The following is a 14,851-nucleotide window of genomic DNA, read 5'->3' as shown; positions in this document are numbered from 1 at the left end:
CCTGTCTCGAAAAACCAAAATAAATAAATAAATAAATAAATAAATAAATAAACAAACAAACAAAAAAGCCATTTAAAAAGAGGGGGTCTGCTTTCCTCAACTCACTGGCTCTTCTGTGCCTTACTTAAACACACACTCAGATTCCCTTCCTCTACCCCCTCTCACACACAGATATCCTCCTCTCTTGCTTACTCTGAAACACACACACACATCACTTGTAACTCCCAAATAAACCCTTTTAGAGTCCTTCCTGGAGTTGGAGAGATGGCTCAGTGGTTAAGAGTACTTGTTGCTCTTGCAGAGAACCTGAATTTGGTTCCTAGCATCCACATGGCAGCTCACAACCATTTCTAACTCTAGTTCCAATGGGATGTGATGCTTGTTGTACATGCATACACACAGGGAAAACATTCACAGTAAAAATAATAAGTAAAGCCGGGCGTGGTGGCGCACGCCTTTAATCTTAGCACTTGGGAGGCAGAGGCAGGCGGATTTCTGAGTTCGAGGCCAGCTTGGTCTACAAAGTGAGTTCCAGGACAGCCAAAGCTACACAGAGAAACCCTGTTTCAAAAACCAAAAAAAACCCTAGAGGTTTGAGAGTCAGGGGAACAGTGAATTTGAGAGGAGCCTATGTTACAGAGTGAGACCTGCTTAAAAAAACAAAAATAGGAGCCGTTGAGATGGTGCAAGCAGAACAAGGTACTCGCTGTTACCCGTCCGTCTTAGTTCAGTCCTTGGAATGTCAAGTTGAAGGAGAATCAGTCACAGTCTACAGAGTCCTTTTTTGCCTTCCCGCCTTGTATACTCAATAAATAATGACGTCAAAAAACCCAAACAAAAGCCATGTACCCCTCACTCCAGTTCTAACCCAGGGAATAGTATGTAAGCTCATTCTTTTTGTTTGTTTGTTTTGGTTTTTCGAGACAGGGTTTCTGTATAGCCCTGGCTGTCCTGGAACTCATTCTGTACTCCAGGCTGGCCTTGAACTCAGAAATCCGCCTGCCTCTCTGCCTCTCAAGTGCTGGGATTAAAGGTGTGTGCCACCACGCCTGGCCTATGTAAGCTCATTATTAAGAGTTAGATGTTTTTAGAGTCTTCAGGATACAAGCTCTTGAACCAGAGTGGTGATTTTTTTGGGGGGGGGGGGCTTCTAATCATAATCTTGGTTAGGGACTTGCTGCAAATGGAAAGCTGCTAGCTGTGTAAGACCCTATTTTCCAGAAATATGTGTGTGTGTGTGTGTGTGTGTGTGTGTGTGTGTGTGTGTGTGTGTGTAAATAAACTCACTTTGTTTTTTTTTTTTTGCTTTGTGTGTGTGTGTATTGTTTGTTTGTTTGGTTTGGTTTTTTGTTTTGTTTTTGTGACTGTCCCTGTGTGTGGTCTTAGCTGTCCTCGAACTCGCTTTGTAGACCAGACAGACCTCAAACTCAAAACTCTTGTCTCTGCCTCCTAAGTGTACATACAGATTGAAGGTGACTGTTCCATCAGGCCTAGTATTGCCTTTTATCTCTTTCTTGGAAGCATTTTCTCTGTAATTGATAAGCCCTTTGGATGTATGGAACTTGGCAGTGCTGCCCAGTAAATTTTCACTATGTAAAGAATTTTTTTGCCAAAACAGCATTTTGGTAATTCAAATTTTTTCCTTACTCAGTTATCAGTTCAGTTACATAAAACAGCTGATGGCTGCAGAAATGGCTCAGCAGCTCAGAGTGTTTAACTGTTCCTGCAGAGACCAGCACCAACATGGTGACTGTAACTCCAGCTCCAGGGGAACTGTTGCCTTCTGATACCATGGACATGTAGGTGAAGCACTCATAACAAAAATAAATCTGAAAAAGAGTAACCAAAACAGAGCTGATACTGTAATCTATCCCAAAGTAAAGAACTGAAGACCTAGCTGGGCCATGGTGGTGCACGCCTTTAATCCCAGCACTTGGGAGGCAGAGGCAGGCGGATTACAAAGTGAGTTCCAGGACATCCAGGGCTATACAGAGAAACCCTGTCTCGAAAAACAAAACAAAACAAAAAAACAAAACAAAAAAGAAACAAAAAAAAACAAAACCAAAACCACTGCAAATCTACAAATTTCTTTGAAGTTTTGTTCTTTGCTGAACCTTTTCCTAGGGTTTAAAAGCAGTCATTTGCTTTGGTAGTTTGTTAGTTTTATATTTTTGTTGTTGTTGTTTAAAGTAATTTAGGACTGGCATTGTTCACTAGACAGGTATCTTTCTCGGTATATAGGTCTAAACTATCCTTTCCTACTGGGTGTGGTGGTGCACACCTTTAATCCCCGTACTTGGGAAGTAGAGGCAGGTGGACCTCTGAGGCTGGCCTGGTCTACATAATGAATTTGAGTTCTAAGACAGCCAAGGCTACATAGATCCTATGTCCAAATAAATACATATATAAATAAAATAAATCCCTTTACAATTTATATTTTGCAGCATTTTTTAAAGTAAACTTACAACAGTTAGCCATTTTTCTTCAGTGAAACAGTTTTTCTGTGATCTCTGATCAATTTTACTTTTGGCTTTTAAAATATATTTAACTAGTGTGTGTGTGGAGGTCAGAGAGTAACGAGAGTCAGTTTTCTTCTCCCACCACGTGGGACCTGAGTTGGAACCCAGGCTGTTATACTTGGCAGTAAGCAACTTTACGTGAAGAGCCATCTCACCAACCCCCAGGTGACTTTTAAGTAGCTGTAACACCAGCAGTTGATTGCTTTCTGGGCAGCCTCTGTAGCAGCACAGCTACAGTTTGATTAGCCTTAAAGCAGAGAACTGGAGACTCGGGCATATGAAGTTGTTCTGGGTTCTCAGTCTCCAGCATGAGTTTAGTTCTATGAGCGAATGGGCTGCGTTGCTTGAATGAAGGCAAAGAGCTCTTCACCTAACATTTGCCTTGGCTGTTAGAGATAGGTGCCACATGGCAGCAGTTAGAAGACCCTGCACTTGTGTGGTAACTGTGGTGGTGTATGAGCATGTTGGGGATTGTGGATTCCCACAGTATATTTATGCTGGGTACGGTGAAGACTGGAGTGGCAGCAGCAACAGTAGCTGCAGGATTGCAGCCAGCCTCTTTTGAATGTGCTTAGCACTTTGTGTTAGCACAACAGCCTTGAGGAAGTTGGTCTCTGGAGAACGGTGGTGTAGGAACAGCTAAGGAGCCTTAGGCGCATCTTGTGATGGGTGTGGCCTGGCAGCCTGAGTGGTGCAGTGAGTACTTGGTCTTGAGCAATTTGGCCTAGAGGTAGCAGGCAGCATGGCTGAGTCTGGGCTAACTGTGAAGTAACCTGAAGGAGGTGCTGGCTGTTGAGAGTTGACCACAGGGTTGGGTACAGCGCATCCATTCGCCTTTCTCTGCATGTACTGGGTGTAAGGTGAGCCTGGCACTCGGCTGAGGCAAAGCTCTCTATGGTCCCTGAGGTTGAGCTGCTGCACTGAAGAGGCGGTGCTGTTCAGCATGATGCTAGGAGGGCTCATGCTGTGTCTGAAGCTCAGTGTTGCTTTGGATGGCCTCACATGTGTAGTGATTCTCCTGCCTCAGCTTCTTGCTTGCTAGGATTGTATTCATAGCCACTATGTCTGGCAGTACGCCTTTAATCCCAGCACTCGGGAGGCAGAGGCAGGNGGATTTCTGAGTTCGAGGCCAGCCTGGTCTACAAAGTGAGTTCCAGGACAGTCAGGGCTATACAGAGAAACCCTGTCTCGAAAAACCAAAAAAAGAAAGAAAGAAATGCAAGCCATCATGCCCAGCAGGATGGAGATTTTAAATTTTGGCTTACTTAAATTTTAAGTGGCCACATTATTAGTGGCTGCATGTGGGGCAGGGTGTTCCAGGCAGTTCCTTTTAGAGCTAGCTATTCCTCCTCTCGCTTATTTCTATTTTCTACTTTGAGGTAAAAATCCTGATTTTAAATCTGATTGCACCTAATTCTTGTAGATTAGCTAAATAAACACTCTGTGATACTGAGAGCACTTGCTGGAGAAAGGTGATTTATTTTCCGCCCTTAACCCAGCAGTTCTAACTAGCACGTACTGTTGCTCAGTACAGTAATGCTATAATGCTGCGGTGTAGCCTGAGCTTTCCCAGTGATGGCTCAGAAAAGTAATTAGATACCTTACTTCCTTCCAATCCTGCCACCAAGCAGCCATTAGAACCTCTCACCAACCTCTGTGCTCCCATGCCACCTAGCGCCATCTTGTGTGTATTTTAGGGCACTGCTCTGTGGGACTAGGAGTAGAGTGGGGATTTGGAATTAGAATTTCTGAGGATATGGCAAGTGGAAACTGAGTTGGGAAACTTCATCGTTATCCCCCTCCTGTCACTCTGTCCCCAGCAGTCATTTGGAAACCAGCCTTTCCCTGTTAAGCTTGGCCTGATTGGCTGTCTCTGCTTGGGATGTTGTGGTGGATTAATTTTTTTAGGAAAGATGGTAAATTTTTCTATGTTGTCATGGTTTATAATTGAAATGTCTGCAAGCTCCATAGCTGGTTATTTTTTCTCTTTGTTTTTACATTTCAGAAAAAGGAGAAGAAATGGCAGTGATGATGACAACCATCCTCCTCCCCAGACCAAAAGGAGCAGTAGGAACCCCATCTTCCAGGACTCCTGGGACACAGAGGTAGGCAGAGTGGCCATAGGCATAGCCGCATGCCCTGGTCTCCATTGCATAGTTGGAGCGTCTTTGTTCAGAGAACGCCTCTCCTTCCTTGATTGGGGTAGCTTCCATGTACTTGCTTACTCTCTAGTCTCGTTATTTCGAGGCAGACTTGTGATGAGCAGTTCTGCCTGGCATGGAACTCAGTCTGTAAACCTGGTTGGCCTCCAGTGTGTGGCTGTTCTCTCTTTATTGCTGGGTTGTGGCACAGCATTGGCACAGCAGGCCTTTAATTCCCCCTTTGAGTCAAAGCCTCTTTGAGGAAGATAGGCACTGTCCTGCCAGGCAAGCATCATGTACGTGTTTGTTTTCACACACACACACACACACACACACACACACACACACACACACACACAGAGTCTTATAATAGTTTCATGGACTTTGAAGCCCATTCTTTGAATCCTCTAATTTTACATTTCCACCAGTAGTCCATTTCCTGATGGTTTATAAAGTATGATTATCCCCAAGGGAGACATTTTGTTACTTGTGTTCAGTAGCGGTTTTACGCATCAGAGTATGTATAGTGTGTGTACCCAGAAAGATTCCTTTTAAAGGGGTTTTATTCTTCAGTGTGTTCTAGAATGTGTTCTTCCTAGGGAGGGAAGGCAGCAGAATGGGATGGAGATGAGGAGCACACTCAGCGTTCCAGACAGCATGGATGCAAGTCCATGGCTGTTACTGTTTAACTCTAAGATGCTGACGGCATCTCTGATCGATGATGCAGAGGATGCAACTCCTAACAGTTGCCATGCAGTAGCTGGGTCCTCACGCACACACTAAACAAACAAATCCTGCTGTACTTGGTTCCCACTAATAGGATCTGCATAGTATCTAGATTCTGCACCTCCAATCCACAGTCACCATGGAGGGGACAATGACCTTCACATTAATGACCAGGACTAGAGTATGGTCGGCTATGTTAGGCTTGGGCTCTGATAGCATCTTGGACCTCTAAAAATCTTAGTCTGCTCATTTTGATTTTAAGTAATTATTTAGCCAAAAAGTAGTTGAGTTTTTTGTTTAATGGGATGGTTGGAGAATTCCAGGGATGATGGAAACTAGCAATCAGAAATGCCGTCAGCATCTTAGAGTTACAAACAGTAACAGCTATGGACTTGCAACCACGCTCTCTGAGGCTTCGATGCTTGAGAACGGGATAATAATGTCTTTTTTTTTTTTTTTTAAACTTCAAGGCTTCTGTTTTTTTTCTAGAACTTGAAAAATTATATTTATTACTTTCATTTGTGTGTGTGTGTTCTGGTGGGCACTGTGGGGCCCTGGACGACCTGCACGAAACGTTGGTTTTCTTCTTCCCACTGTGTGGGGCTTGAGAATCAAATCAGTTTTCAGACTTGGGCAAGGAAGTACCTTTGCCTGCTGTATTACTGGATCTGGTTTTATCTCCCCCCCCCCCCAATTCTTTTTCTTTTGGGGGGCGGGGTATGTTTTGAGACAGGGTTTCTCTGTATAGCCCTGGCTGTCCTGCAACTCACTTTGTAGACCAGGCTGGCCTTGAACTCAGAAATCCACCTGCCTCTGCCTCCTGAGTGCTGGGATTATTGGCGTGCGCCACCACGCCCGGCCCCCAATTATTTCTTATTTTATTTTATTTTTTATGTGACTATGTGAGTTTATGTGCACCACATGCTTGGAAGTATCTCCAGAGGCCAGAACAAACCAGCTCTCCTAGAACTAGATGTGAGTGCTGGGAACCAAACCCGGGTCCTCTGTCCTCTAAAGGCAATGCCCCTGTTTTCTTATTTTAAGCATGGTATTTTAGTATTGGGGTTTTTGTTTTGTTGTGGATTTTTGTTATTGTTGTTGGTAGTGGTGGGCAGGATCTCTCTGTGTAGTTGTTAACCTGGCACTTGAACTTGCTGTGCAGACCAGGTGGGCCTTGAACTTGAAGAGAGTCACTTGCCTTTGTCTCCAAAATGTATGATTAAAAGTATGCACCACTACGCCAGGCGATGTTGTTTGTTGTTTGTTTCATTTTGTCTTGTTTTTTGAGACAGGGTTTTTTTGTATAGCCCTGGCTGTCCTGAAACTTGCTTTGTAGACCAGGCTGACCTTGAACTCACAGAGATCCATCTTCCTCTGCCTCCCGAGTGTTGAAATTAAAGGTGTGCACCACCATGCCCAGATAGGTATATTGCTGTAATTGCCATTTGTAAAAAGTACCCTTGACTCAGTTTCTACTATCCATGCATTGATATCCCAGAAGAAAATAGTGGCTCGTGACTTAACCTTCGGGTCACATATCTTTTTGCTTGTTCACCGAAGTTTAACTGTTGAACTGGTCAGAATTAACAGTATGAAGTGTGGGCTAGCTGGTTCTCAGTACAGCTTAAGGCTACTGTAACAGCCTTTGTCTGAACCCACTTGCAGGTCACCCAGCCTGATGTCTTAACCTTTACATTCAGGCTTGCTTGCTGGGCATTGGCTGCTGTGCTGAGCTTGCTCTGTGGTAGGGTAATGAGTGAGCAGAGAGGTAGAAGGCTGGGATCTACTATAGTGGAAAGCCCGAGGGACTGATTTTCCCACTGGAATAGGTTCTGCTTTTGTAGCGTAAAAACAGCTTTGGAGACTTTTGGCTTTTTTTCTGATGATTGTATATAAAAGAGAAGAATAAATTACTAATATTGCCAGTTGATTTAATAAAATAGTGCTTTAATAAGAGTGTTATCTTTTAATTCAGAGGCTGGCCAATAATTGCATTTTCATTAGAGTAAGATCAGGACCCATTTCTTGGAGCTGAAGAGGAAAAGGCAGTTCTATTTCACAGGAGCTGGTCTTTCTGGTCTGAGCTGTAGCTGTACACATGGAGGAGTGATTAGTGTCTTTGGGCATAATTAGTGTCTACAAGATGCTCCCATGCAAAACCTGCCTTCCCTAGTACAAAGTGCCCTCCCCAGTGTTTCCCATTATTGTGAGGAAACAGTGGCTTTCCTAAAGCAGTCGGTGCCTTCATGTCTTTGCAGTAAGAGAGGAATTCTGATGCTAACACGGATCCTTGAGAGTGTTCTTAGTGAGCATAAAGGGGTGCCCAAAATAACAGAAGTGGGGGTGCACAGATTTTCAAAGTCAGGAGTAACTGAGGAGAGCTGACTGTTGACACAGTTGGAACATGTACAGCATTTATATATTTATTCATTAACTCACTGATTCATTCATCTACAGGTAGGATTGAACCCAGGGCCTTGCATGTGCCAGGCAATGCACTACTGCTAAGCTACATCCCTGGCATAGTGTAGCATAATCTTTTTTAAAAGATGCCTTTAATTTTCATTTTGTGTTTATGAGTGTTTGACTTGCATGACTGTCTATACTATGTAGTTGTAGAGGTCAAAAGAGGGTGTAGTTTCCCTGGAACTGGAGTTAGAAAGGTTGTAAGCTACCACGCAGGCGCAGAGAACTGAAACCCAGCTTCTCTNCCAGAGCACAAGTGCGCTTCACTGTTGAGTCATCTCTCCAGCTCCAAATGTTTAAAGCTTTTTATTTTAAATTAGATTTTTTTTTTTGTGTGTGTGTAATTTCTATTGCATTTACTTCTTATATGTTCAGTGTGTGTTTGTCTAGGTCAAAGGACAGCTGGGAGCTACCTCTCCCCACTGTGTGGGAATCATCTCTTTGGTCATGTTTTGCTTTTCCAGAACAGGATTTCAGTTCGGATCTCTAAGACAGACCCGTGCTGGCCTGGAATTCACTGTGTAGCTCAGCCTAGCCTTGAACTTGATTTTTGTGACCCAACATCCACCTCCCAAGTGCTGGGATTGCAGGCATGAGCTACCAGGCCCAGCTAAAGCTGTTCTATCTTGACTCTTTTGTGGGGTAGTAGGTACGTGCCAAAACATAGAATTGTTTTGAGTAGCTCTTGGGTGAGGCATTAGGACCGTTTATAACTCTGTGGTAAGGGGTTTTGGGGGTTGGAGGAGAGGATCTTGGGATAGCCAGGCTGCCCTTAGACTTGTGATGGTGCTGCCTTCCATTGCTGATGTGGGATCACAGGAATGTGCCATATTGCACAGGGAGTGGTTTCTTTGTAGGTTCATATAAATTGAAAGCATTGGTGAATGTGGAGATAGGGATAAAGAGAAGCTAAGGCCTGAAAGATTTAAATGTTTTTTCTAGATGGACGTAGTGTCAGGGCATAGTGTAACACACCGTTAGTCTCAGCACTCAGGAGGCAGAGGCAGGCAGACCTCTGAGTTTTGAGGCCAGCCTGCTCTACAGACTGAGTTCCAGGACAGCCAGGGCTACACAGTAAGACCCAAAACAGCCAACCAATAAAAACCATAATATACCCATCTAGCCTGCCTACCTGCTTGCCTGCCTGCCTGCCTGCCTGCCTGCCGGCCTGTCCTCCCTCCCTCCCCCTCCCTCCCTCCCTCCCTCCCTCCCTCCTTCCCTCCCTTTCTTTTGTGATAAAGGGAGAAAACATGTTCTAGGTGATAAATACTCTTACAATCTGGTTTTGATTAGTTTAGTTAGCATATATTAATTATACATAATAATAGACCACATTATAGCGTTTTCACATGTATAGTTAAGGTATTTTAGCACATTAATTCTTTCTTCCTGCCTTTCTGTTCTCCTCCCACCCAGAACCTCACCTACTTTCCTGTCTTCATTTACTTTGGCTTATTATTTTCGATGACCTTGAAGCTCCTTGCAGAAGTGAGTCTGTAGATACTCAGGGAGGGGTAAAGGTTTGTGAGCCCTTTCTCCCACAGCTACCAGTATCTGCAGATCAGTCTTGGAAGTAGGGGCTCACAGGCCCTTTCCTCCCATGACAGGATGTTGACAGCCCATCTAAAACTTAGCTTTTTCTTTTGGTTTGAGATGGGATTTCTAAGTGTAACAGTCCTAACTGTCCTGATACTTACAGAGATCCGCCTGCCTCTGCCTCTCTAGTGCTGGGATTAAAGGCAGATGCCACCACCACCCAGCCCCAATCCTTTAACTTTTGTTTTGTTTTGGTTTTTTGTTGTTTTTTTGAGACAGGGTTTCTGCATATAGCTCTGGCTGTCCTGGAACTTACTTTGTAGACCAGGCTGGCCTTGAACTCTGAATCCGCCTGCCTCTGCCTCCCGAGTGCTGGGATTAAAGGCGTGCGCCACCATGCCCGGCAATCTTTAACTTTTAAAAATTACCTTTATTTATTTATACAGAACAGTGAACAACTTATGGAAGTTGGTTTTCTCTTTACACTATATAGATCCTGGCTGTTGAACTCAGGTTGTCTGGCCTGGCAATAAAGTTCCTTTACCTCTGAGCCTAGTCTGGTCTTGCACAGGTCTTGCACCAGTAAATGCTTCTCCTCTGAGGTCCAAACTGCACAGACACTGCCGTGCTCTGAAGTAGATTACCTCTCTCACCTACTTCCTCTGGCCCCTACAGTCTTTCCTTCCTAGTTTCTGTGATACGAGGGAGCAGGTGGTGTAGATGTCCCATGTGTGGCTTAGAGGTCCTTGAGAAGTTCCCACTTGCCTACACCAGACTTACTGATCTGTAATAGCAGGGTGGAGATTGCAGGTGGATGGGCACATCAGATCCATTTAGCTTCCCCACCAAGGTCTAGGACCTCCTGGCCTCCATCATTTGAAGAGGTTGAATCCTTCCCTGGAGTAGGTCACATCGACAACTTTCAGGGTTGATTTCCTCATCACTGATTGGGTGCTATTGGCAGCAGTGTGTGCTCTTGCTTGGCACCGAGGTGACACAGCCCAGTAAGACTTGATAAGCGTTCTCCCTCAGCATCCTGAGGAGCACCATTTAACTGTGTGCAAGCTAGCCATCAGGGAGGAAGCATCCACAGGGAGGGAGCACCATCCTTGTTTTAGCTTGATGTCTCCCTTACTGTAATTGGTTCTTGAGAGTTTTATAGCTCAGATGGCCCAGGCTAGCCTTAAGTTCAAGATCTTCCTACCTTTATTTTCAGAATGTTGGATTACAGGCCATACCTGGCCTAGTTTTGATTTTATGAAGCATAGAGACTCCACAATTAATATGCTTGCTTGGGCAGCTTTCTAAAGCTGAGTAGGAAGCGGTATTTAGAGGTGTTTGGTTTCTGCCATGGTGTAAAGGGTAGCTAGCTTCACAGCATGGGAAAGCCTACCCAGGGGGACAGCGGTTCTTCGACTCTTGTGAGGAATTAGAGAAAACAAAGGCGGCCTTCTATAGTGTGTTCATTCTCTGCTTTGCAGTTCCTGTATCATGCCTTCTTCCTGCCTATCACAGCTTGCCAGGTTCCCAGGGGCCACTGATGGGTTTTCTCCCTTTGTACTTTTCAGGTTCATGGTCTGAACATGGTTCTTTGGTCTGCTGTGCCCTTCCCCTTCCTAACTCACCCATCTGTAGCTTCCTACTCTCCTTCCCTACCCCATTCGCCTTCTTGGTCTGTAGCCTGTGGTATTTTCTCAGGAACATTCCCTTCCTCCTTGCTTGGCTTCATTGTTGACTCAACTAAAGCTTGCAGGTAGTGTGAGCGAGCGGTTGATAATTCAGCAAGTGTGTCCTGATACCTGCTGCCCTTGCATGCATGTCCCGTGTCCTTAGTTAGCTGGGTGTCTCCTTCATCTCCCTCTGAGCCCTGCAGTCCCACTTGGGGTATGACATACACCTCCAACATGTCTAGTCCCCTGCGACCACCTCCTGCTCAGTCTTATGAGGACACCTCCGTGGGTCTTTCTTCTGTATCTTCATCACATACAAATCCCTGTGATCCTAACTTACGATTCCAACTAGAGCATGGCTCGAGTGCTTGGAACTTCTGCTGGGGCGTCAGTGGCTCTTTCACTCTAGCTACGACCTCTCTCTGTGTTTTATGGTTCACCAGCCCTTGACACAGTCCAGCTGTGTCACAAGTACCACACTGGGAACTTGTCATCCTCAAGACACTTTTTTTCATTTGTTCCTGGTTTGTCATTTCCTGCCTATTTAAAGTTTAGCTCATAGACTAGTATAGCCACTCTTAGGATCTTTCCTCTCCCATGTTTATCCAGCATGCACTGCTGCCTTTCTCTCCCAGCAGGTAGTCTTGGACTCTGGTTATCTATGAATGCTTTACCACCATTTCCCCTGACTGAGCTTAGTAAATGTTTACCAAGTGCCTGAGCAGCGCTGGTGACAGCTAATAGCAGACACACTTGTTTGTTTGCATAGTGGGCATGAGAACAGCTGGTCTCCTGGCAAGTACATCAGAAACCTACAAGGACTCCACAGTTTCTCCCAGGACAGTGGCCTTCTGGCTGCACCGTGCTGCCAGTGGTTATGAGGATATAATGGCTGCCTGTATTTGAGACCCCTTTTCTTCAAGTTTTCAAAACTGGATTCTTCAGAGTGGCCACTGCTTTCCTGAGGATGCTATTAGCAAACAACAAGGCACCCGTGTTGGGAAAAGAATTTAGTGCCTTTCAAACACAGGTGTAGCAAGAGTAGTTCCCCCTTGCAGGCCTCTAATACTAAAAGTTGGCATCACCTGGTGAGAGGAGCTTGGTCAGTCTTTGCCCATTTCATATTTTCAGTCTGGGAGGGAACCTTGCTTTTCATCTGTGGCTGGGAGGGCAGGGGATAGACAGCACAGGGCACTTCGTGCTTGTGCTTAGAGATGCACTGGTGATGCAGCTCATCCGGGCCTGCCCGCCTGCAGACGGCTTTGGGGAGGGGTTTTGCAACACTGCCTCGTTTCCTCTTGTGGAGCTGAAGGGAGGAAGACCTTGATGAGAGGCATCTCCTGGTGGAGTCATTCCACCCAGCAAGCCTTTCAGTCCTTGGTAATCAGGGAAGGTGAAACTGTTCCCATAAATCTAATGACTAGATAGATCTGTAGCTTTTTTAGAGTCTGCCTTGAAGTTGGAAGGTACTAAAGACTTTACGCTGTTTTGTAGTAACATATTTTTATTTGTGGCTAATTTTTTCCCCTCCAAATACATTTTTTTTTGTATGTAAACTCTTTAAAAAAAAAAAAAAACTGGATCTGGAGAGATGACTGAATGGCACTTATTGCTGTTTCATACTTAGTTGCCAGCACCGACATGGCTGACTATCTAATAACTATCTGTATCTCCAGTCCCAGGGGATCAGATGCCCTCTATTGGCCTCCTGGCTTTGCCCGAATGTTGTGCACATAAACCCATGTTTATGTGCCTGTGCTGCACGCGCGTGCACACACACACACACACACACACACGAAGGAATTTAAAAATAGAAAATAAAGTAGTTAAATAATGCAGAAAATCTAAATTCTAAATGCCTTGCTTCCTGTGTCTTCCAGACTTTTTTTTTGATGTGCATAATATGTAAAGTTCTTTCAGAATTTTATGCAGTATGTTTTGATTGCAAACTCCTCAGAGATCTTTCTCAGCTTCCCTTCCCACCCAGCTTTGTGTTCTCTCAAAAACTCTAGAGTCCAAAATGTGCTGTCCCTTTGGGTGTGGGGGAAAGAAAGTGTTTTTTACTACACTTATTTATTGTGTAAATAACACCTTTTTGGGGAATTGGTTCTCTTCTTCCAACAGGTTGGACCCAGAGATTAAAGTCAGGGTGTCAGGTTTTGTGGCAAATAAGTGCCTTTATCTGCTAAGCCATCTTGCCAGCTCAAGAAAAAGAAAACAAAAACAAAACAACAGCCCTGCCCCTGTATACTATCTGTAGGGTTCAGTTTAAAGAACAAGAGACTTTGTAGATGTGCAAGTTTCTGGTATTTGGTAATGCTGAGGATAATTTTGTGATACATATATAATAGATATATTACAATGTAACCAATTTTGCTAGATGTTTGTTTGTGAGACATTTTATCCATGTCACCTTGAGTATGGCTGCAAGATTTAAAAGTGAACCTAGGAAGCAAAATGAATGAAGGGGAGTTTTGGTATGGTGGTGCATACCTGGAATCCCTGCCCATGGGGGCGTGAGGAGAAGCACTCCATGTGCCAGGGCAGCCTGTGCTACACAGTAGGACAGCTGCTCAGGAAACCCCAGCGGGACCAGTGAGTTGAAGTATACTTAATAAAAAGTTGGAGAGCTCTCCTGACCTGTTATGAGCTTTCCATCTCTTCTGAAGTGTCATTTTGGCTATTATAGTTTGAAATACATACAATTAGGCATGCAAATGACTTACTAAAGATGATTCTAGTTCTTGCCTTAATTTTCAGGAAGTGCCTGTAACAAATAGTAAGGAAAGCAGACTAAGAGGAAAGAACTTTGTGTGGGTGGGTTCTGATCCAGGGTGGTGGCACACTTACATATTCTTGACCTTCTCGAGTGCAGGCAGCCATTCTAGGAGATAAGGCAGCTTAGGCAAGCAAGGCCTTTGTAAACTTTGGTTTGCTACTGGCTTTGAGTTAAGGCTTAAGAAAATTAACTCCAGCCATTCCTGCCACCTGACTTCCTTAGAATCCTATTCTGAATTCTAGTTTAATGATGGAGACACTCCCTGTGAGCACTGAGTATATACCTGTGTGAGACAGCTCAAATCACATAAGGACAAGGGGTTCAGTGTACCCAGGGCCGCTCTGAGCAAGGCATTTTGCTGTTTCAGATGAGTTAGCTACATACATGTCTGTACATAGAGCCTGGACTCAACAGTCACCTTGCAATATAGATCTGCAAGCTTTTATAAACCAGTGCTTATAAGTGAAATATATAACGGCTTTGCAGAAGAAGTGATAGGAGATGGGCAAAGTATCTATAACCCTCCCATTTTAACTATTTGGTCTGTTTTCTTTCCAGTCTTTTCTCTCCTGTATAGACTTTACACAGATATAAACATTTCAAAGTAAATGCCTTTGTCAAGGGTACAGCAAAGGGCCAAAATCCAGACAAAATTCTAAACCAGCTCAAGGTTGCACCCCTTCCTTAGGTTTTAATTTCTTCTCAGAAAAAAAGAGAGGCGGCTTTCATACTAGTGTCAGAGGGCAGCTTTCATACTAGTGTCAGAGGGCAGCTTTCATACTAGTGTCAGAGGGCAGCTTTAATACTAGTGTCAGGGGGCGGCTTTCATACTAGTGTCAGGGGGCAGCTTTCATACTAGTGTCAGTGGGCAGCTTTCATACTTGTGTCAGAGGGCGGCTTTAATACTAGTGTCAGATGGCGGCTTTCATACTAGTGTCAGGGGGCGGCTTTCATACTAGTGTCAGAGGGCGGCTTTCATACTAGTGTCAGGGGCGGCTTTCATACTAGTGTCAG

The 14,851-nt window shown here is 44.5% G+C and overlaps 1 protein-coding gene across 2 annotated transcripts in view; it reads left to right on the top strand.

Moving 5' to 3' along the window:
* Fam104a (family with sequence similarity 104 member A) overlaps positions 1-14,851 on the top strand; it is a 22,088-nt gene that overhangs the window by 4,619 nt on the left and 2,618 nt on the right. For both annotated transcript variants that reach the window (XM_021214005.2, XM_021214006.2), the window contains exon 2: positions 4,525-4,624. In XM_021214005.2, coding sequence (XP_021069664.1) covers positions 4,525-4,624 — 100 coding nt within the window. The remainder of the gene's footprint in view (positions 1-4,524; positions 4,625-14,851) is intronic.

Source organism: Mus pahari, chromosome 14 (genome assembly GCF_900095145.1).
Source record: "Mus pahari chromosome 14, PAHARI_EIJ_v1.1, whole genome shotgun sequence".
NCBI lineage: Eukaryota > Metazoa > Chordata > Mammalia > Rodentia > Muridae > Mus > Mus pahari.
Note: the sequence above shows the minus strand (reverse complement) of the source record. Positions and strands in the feature narration are given on the sequence as shown.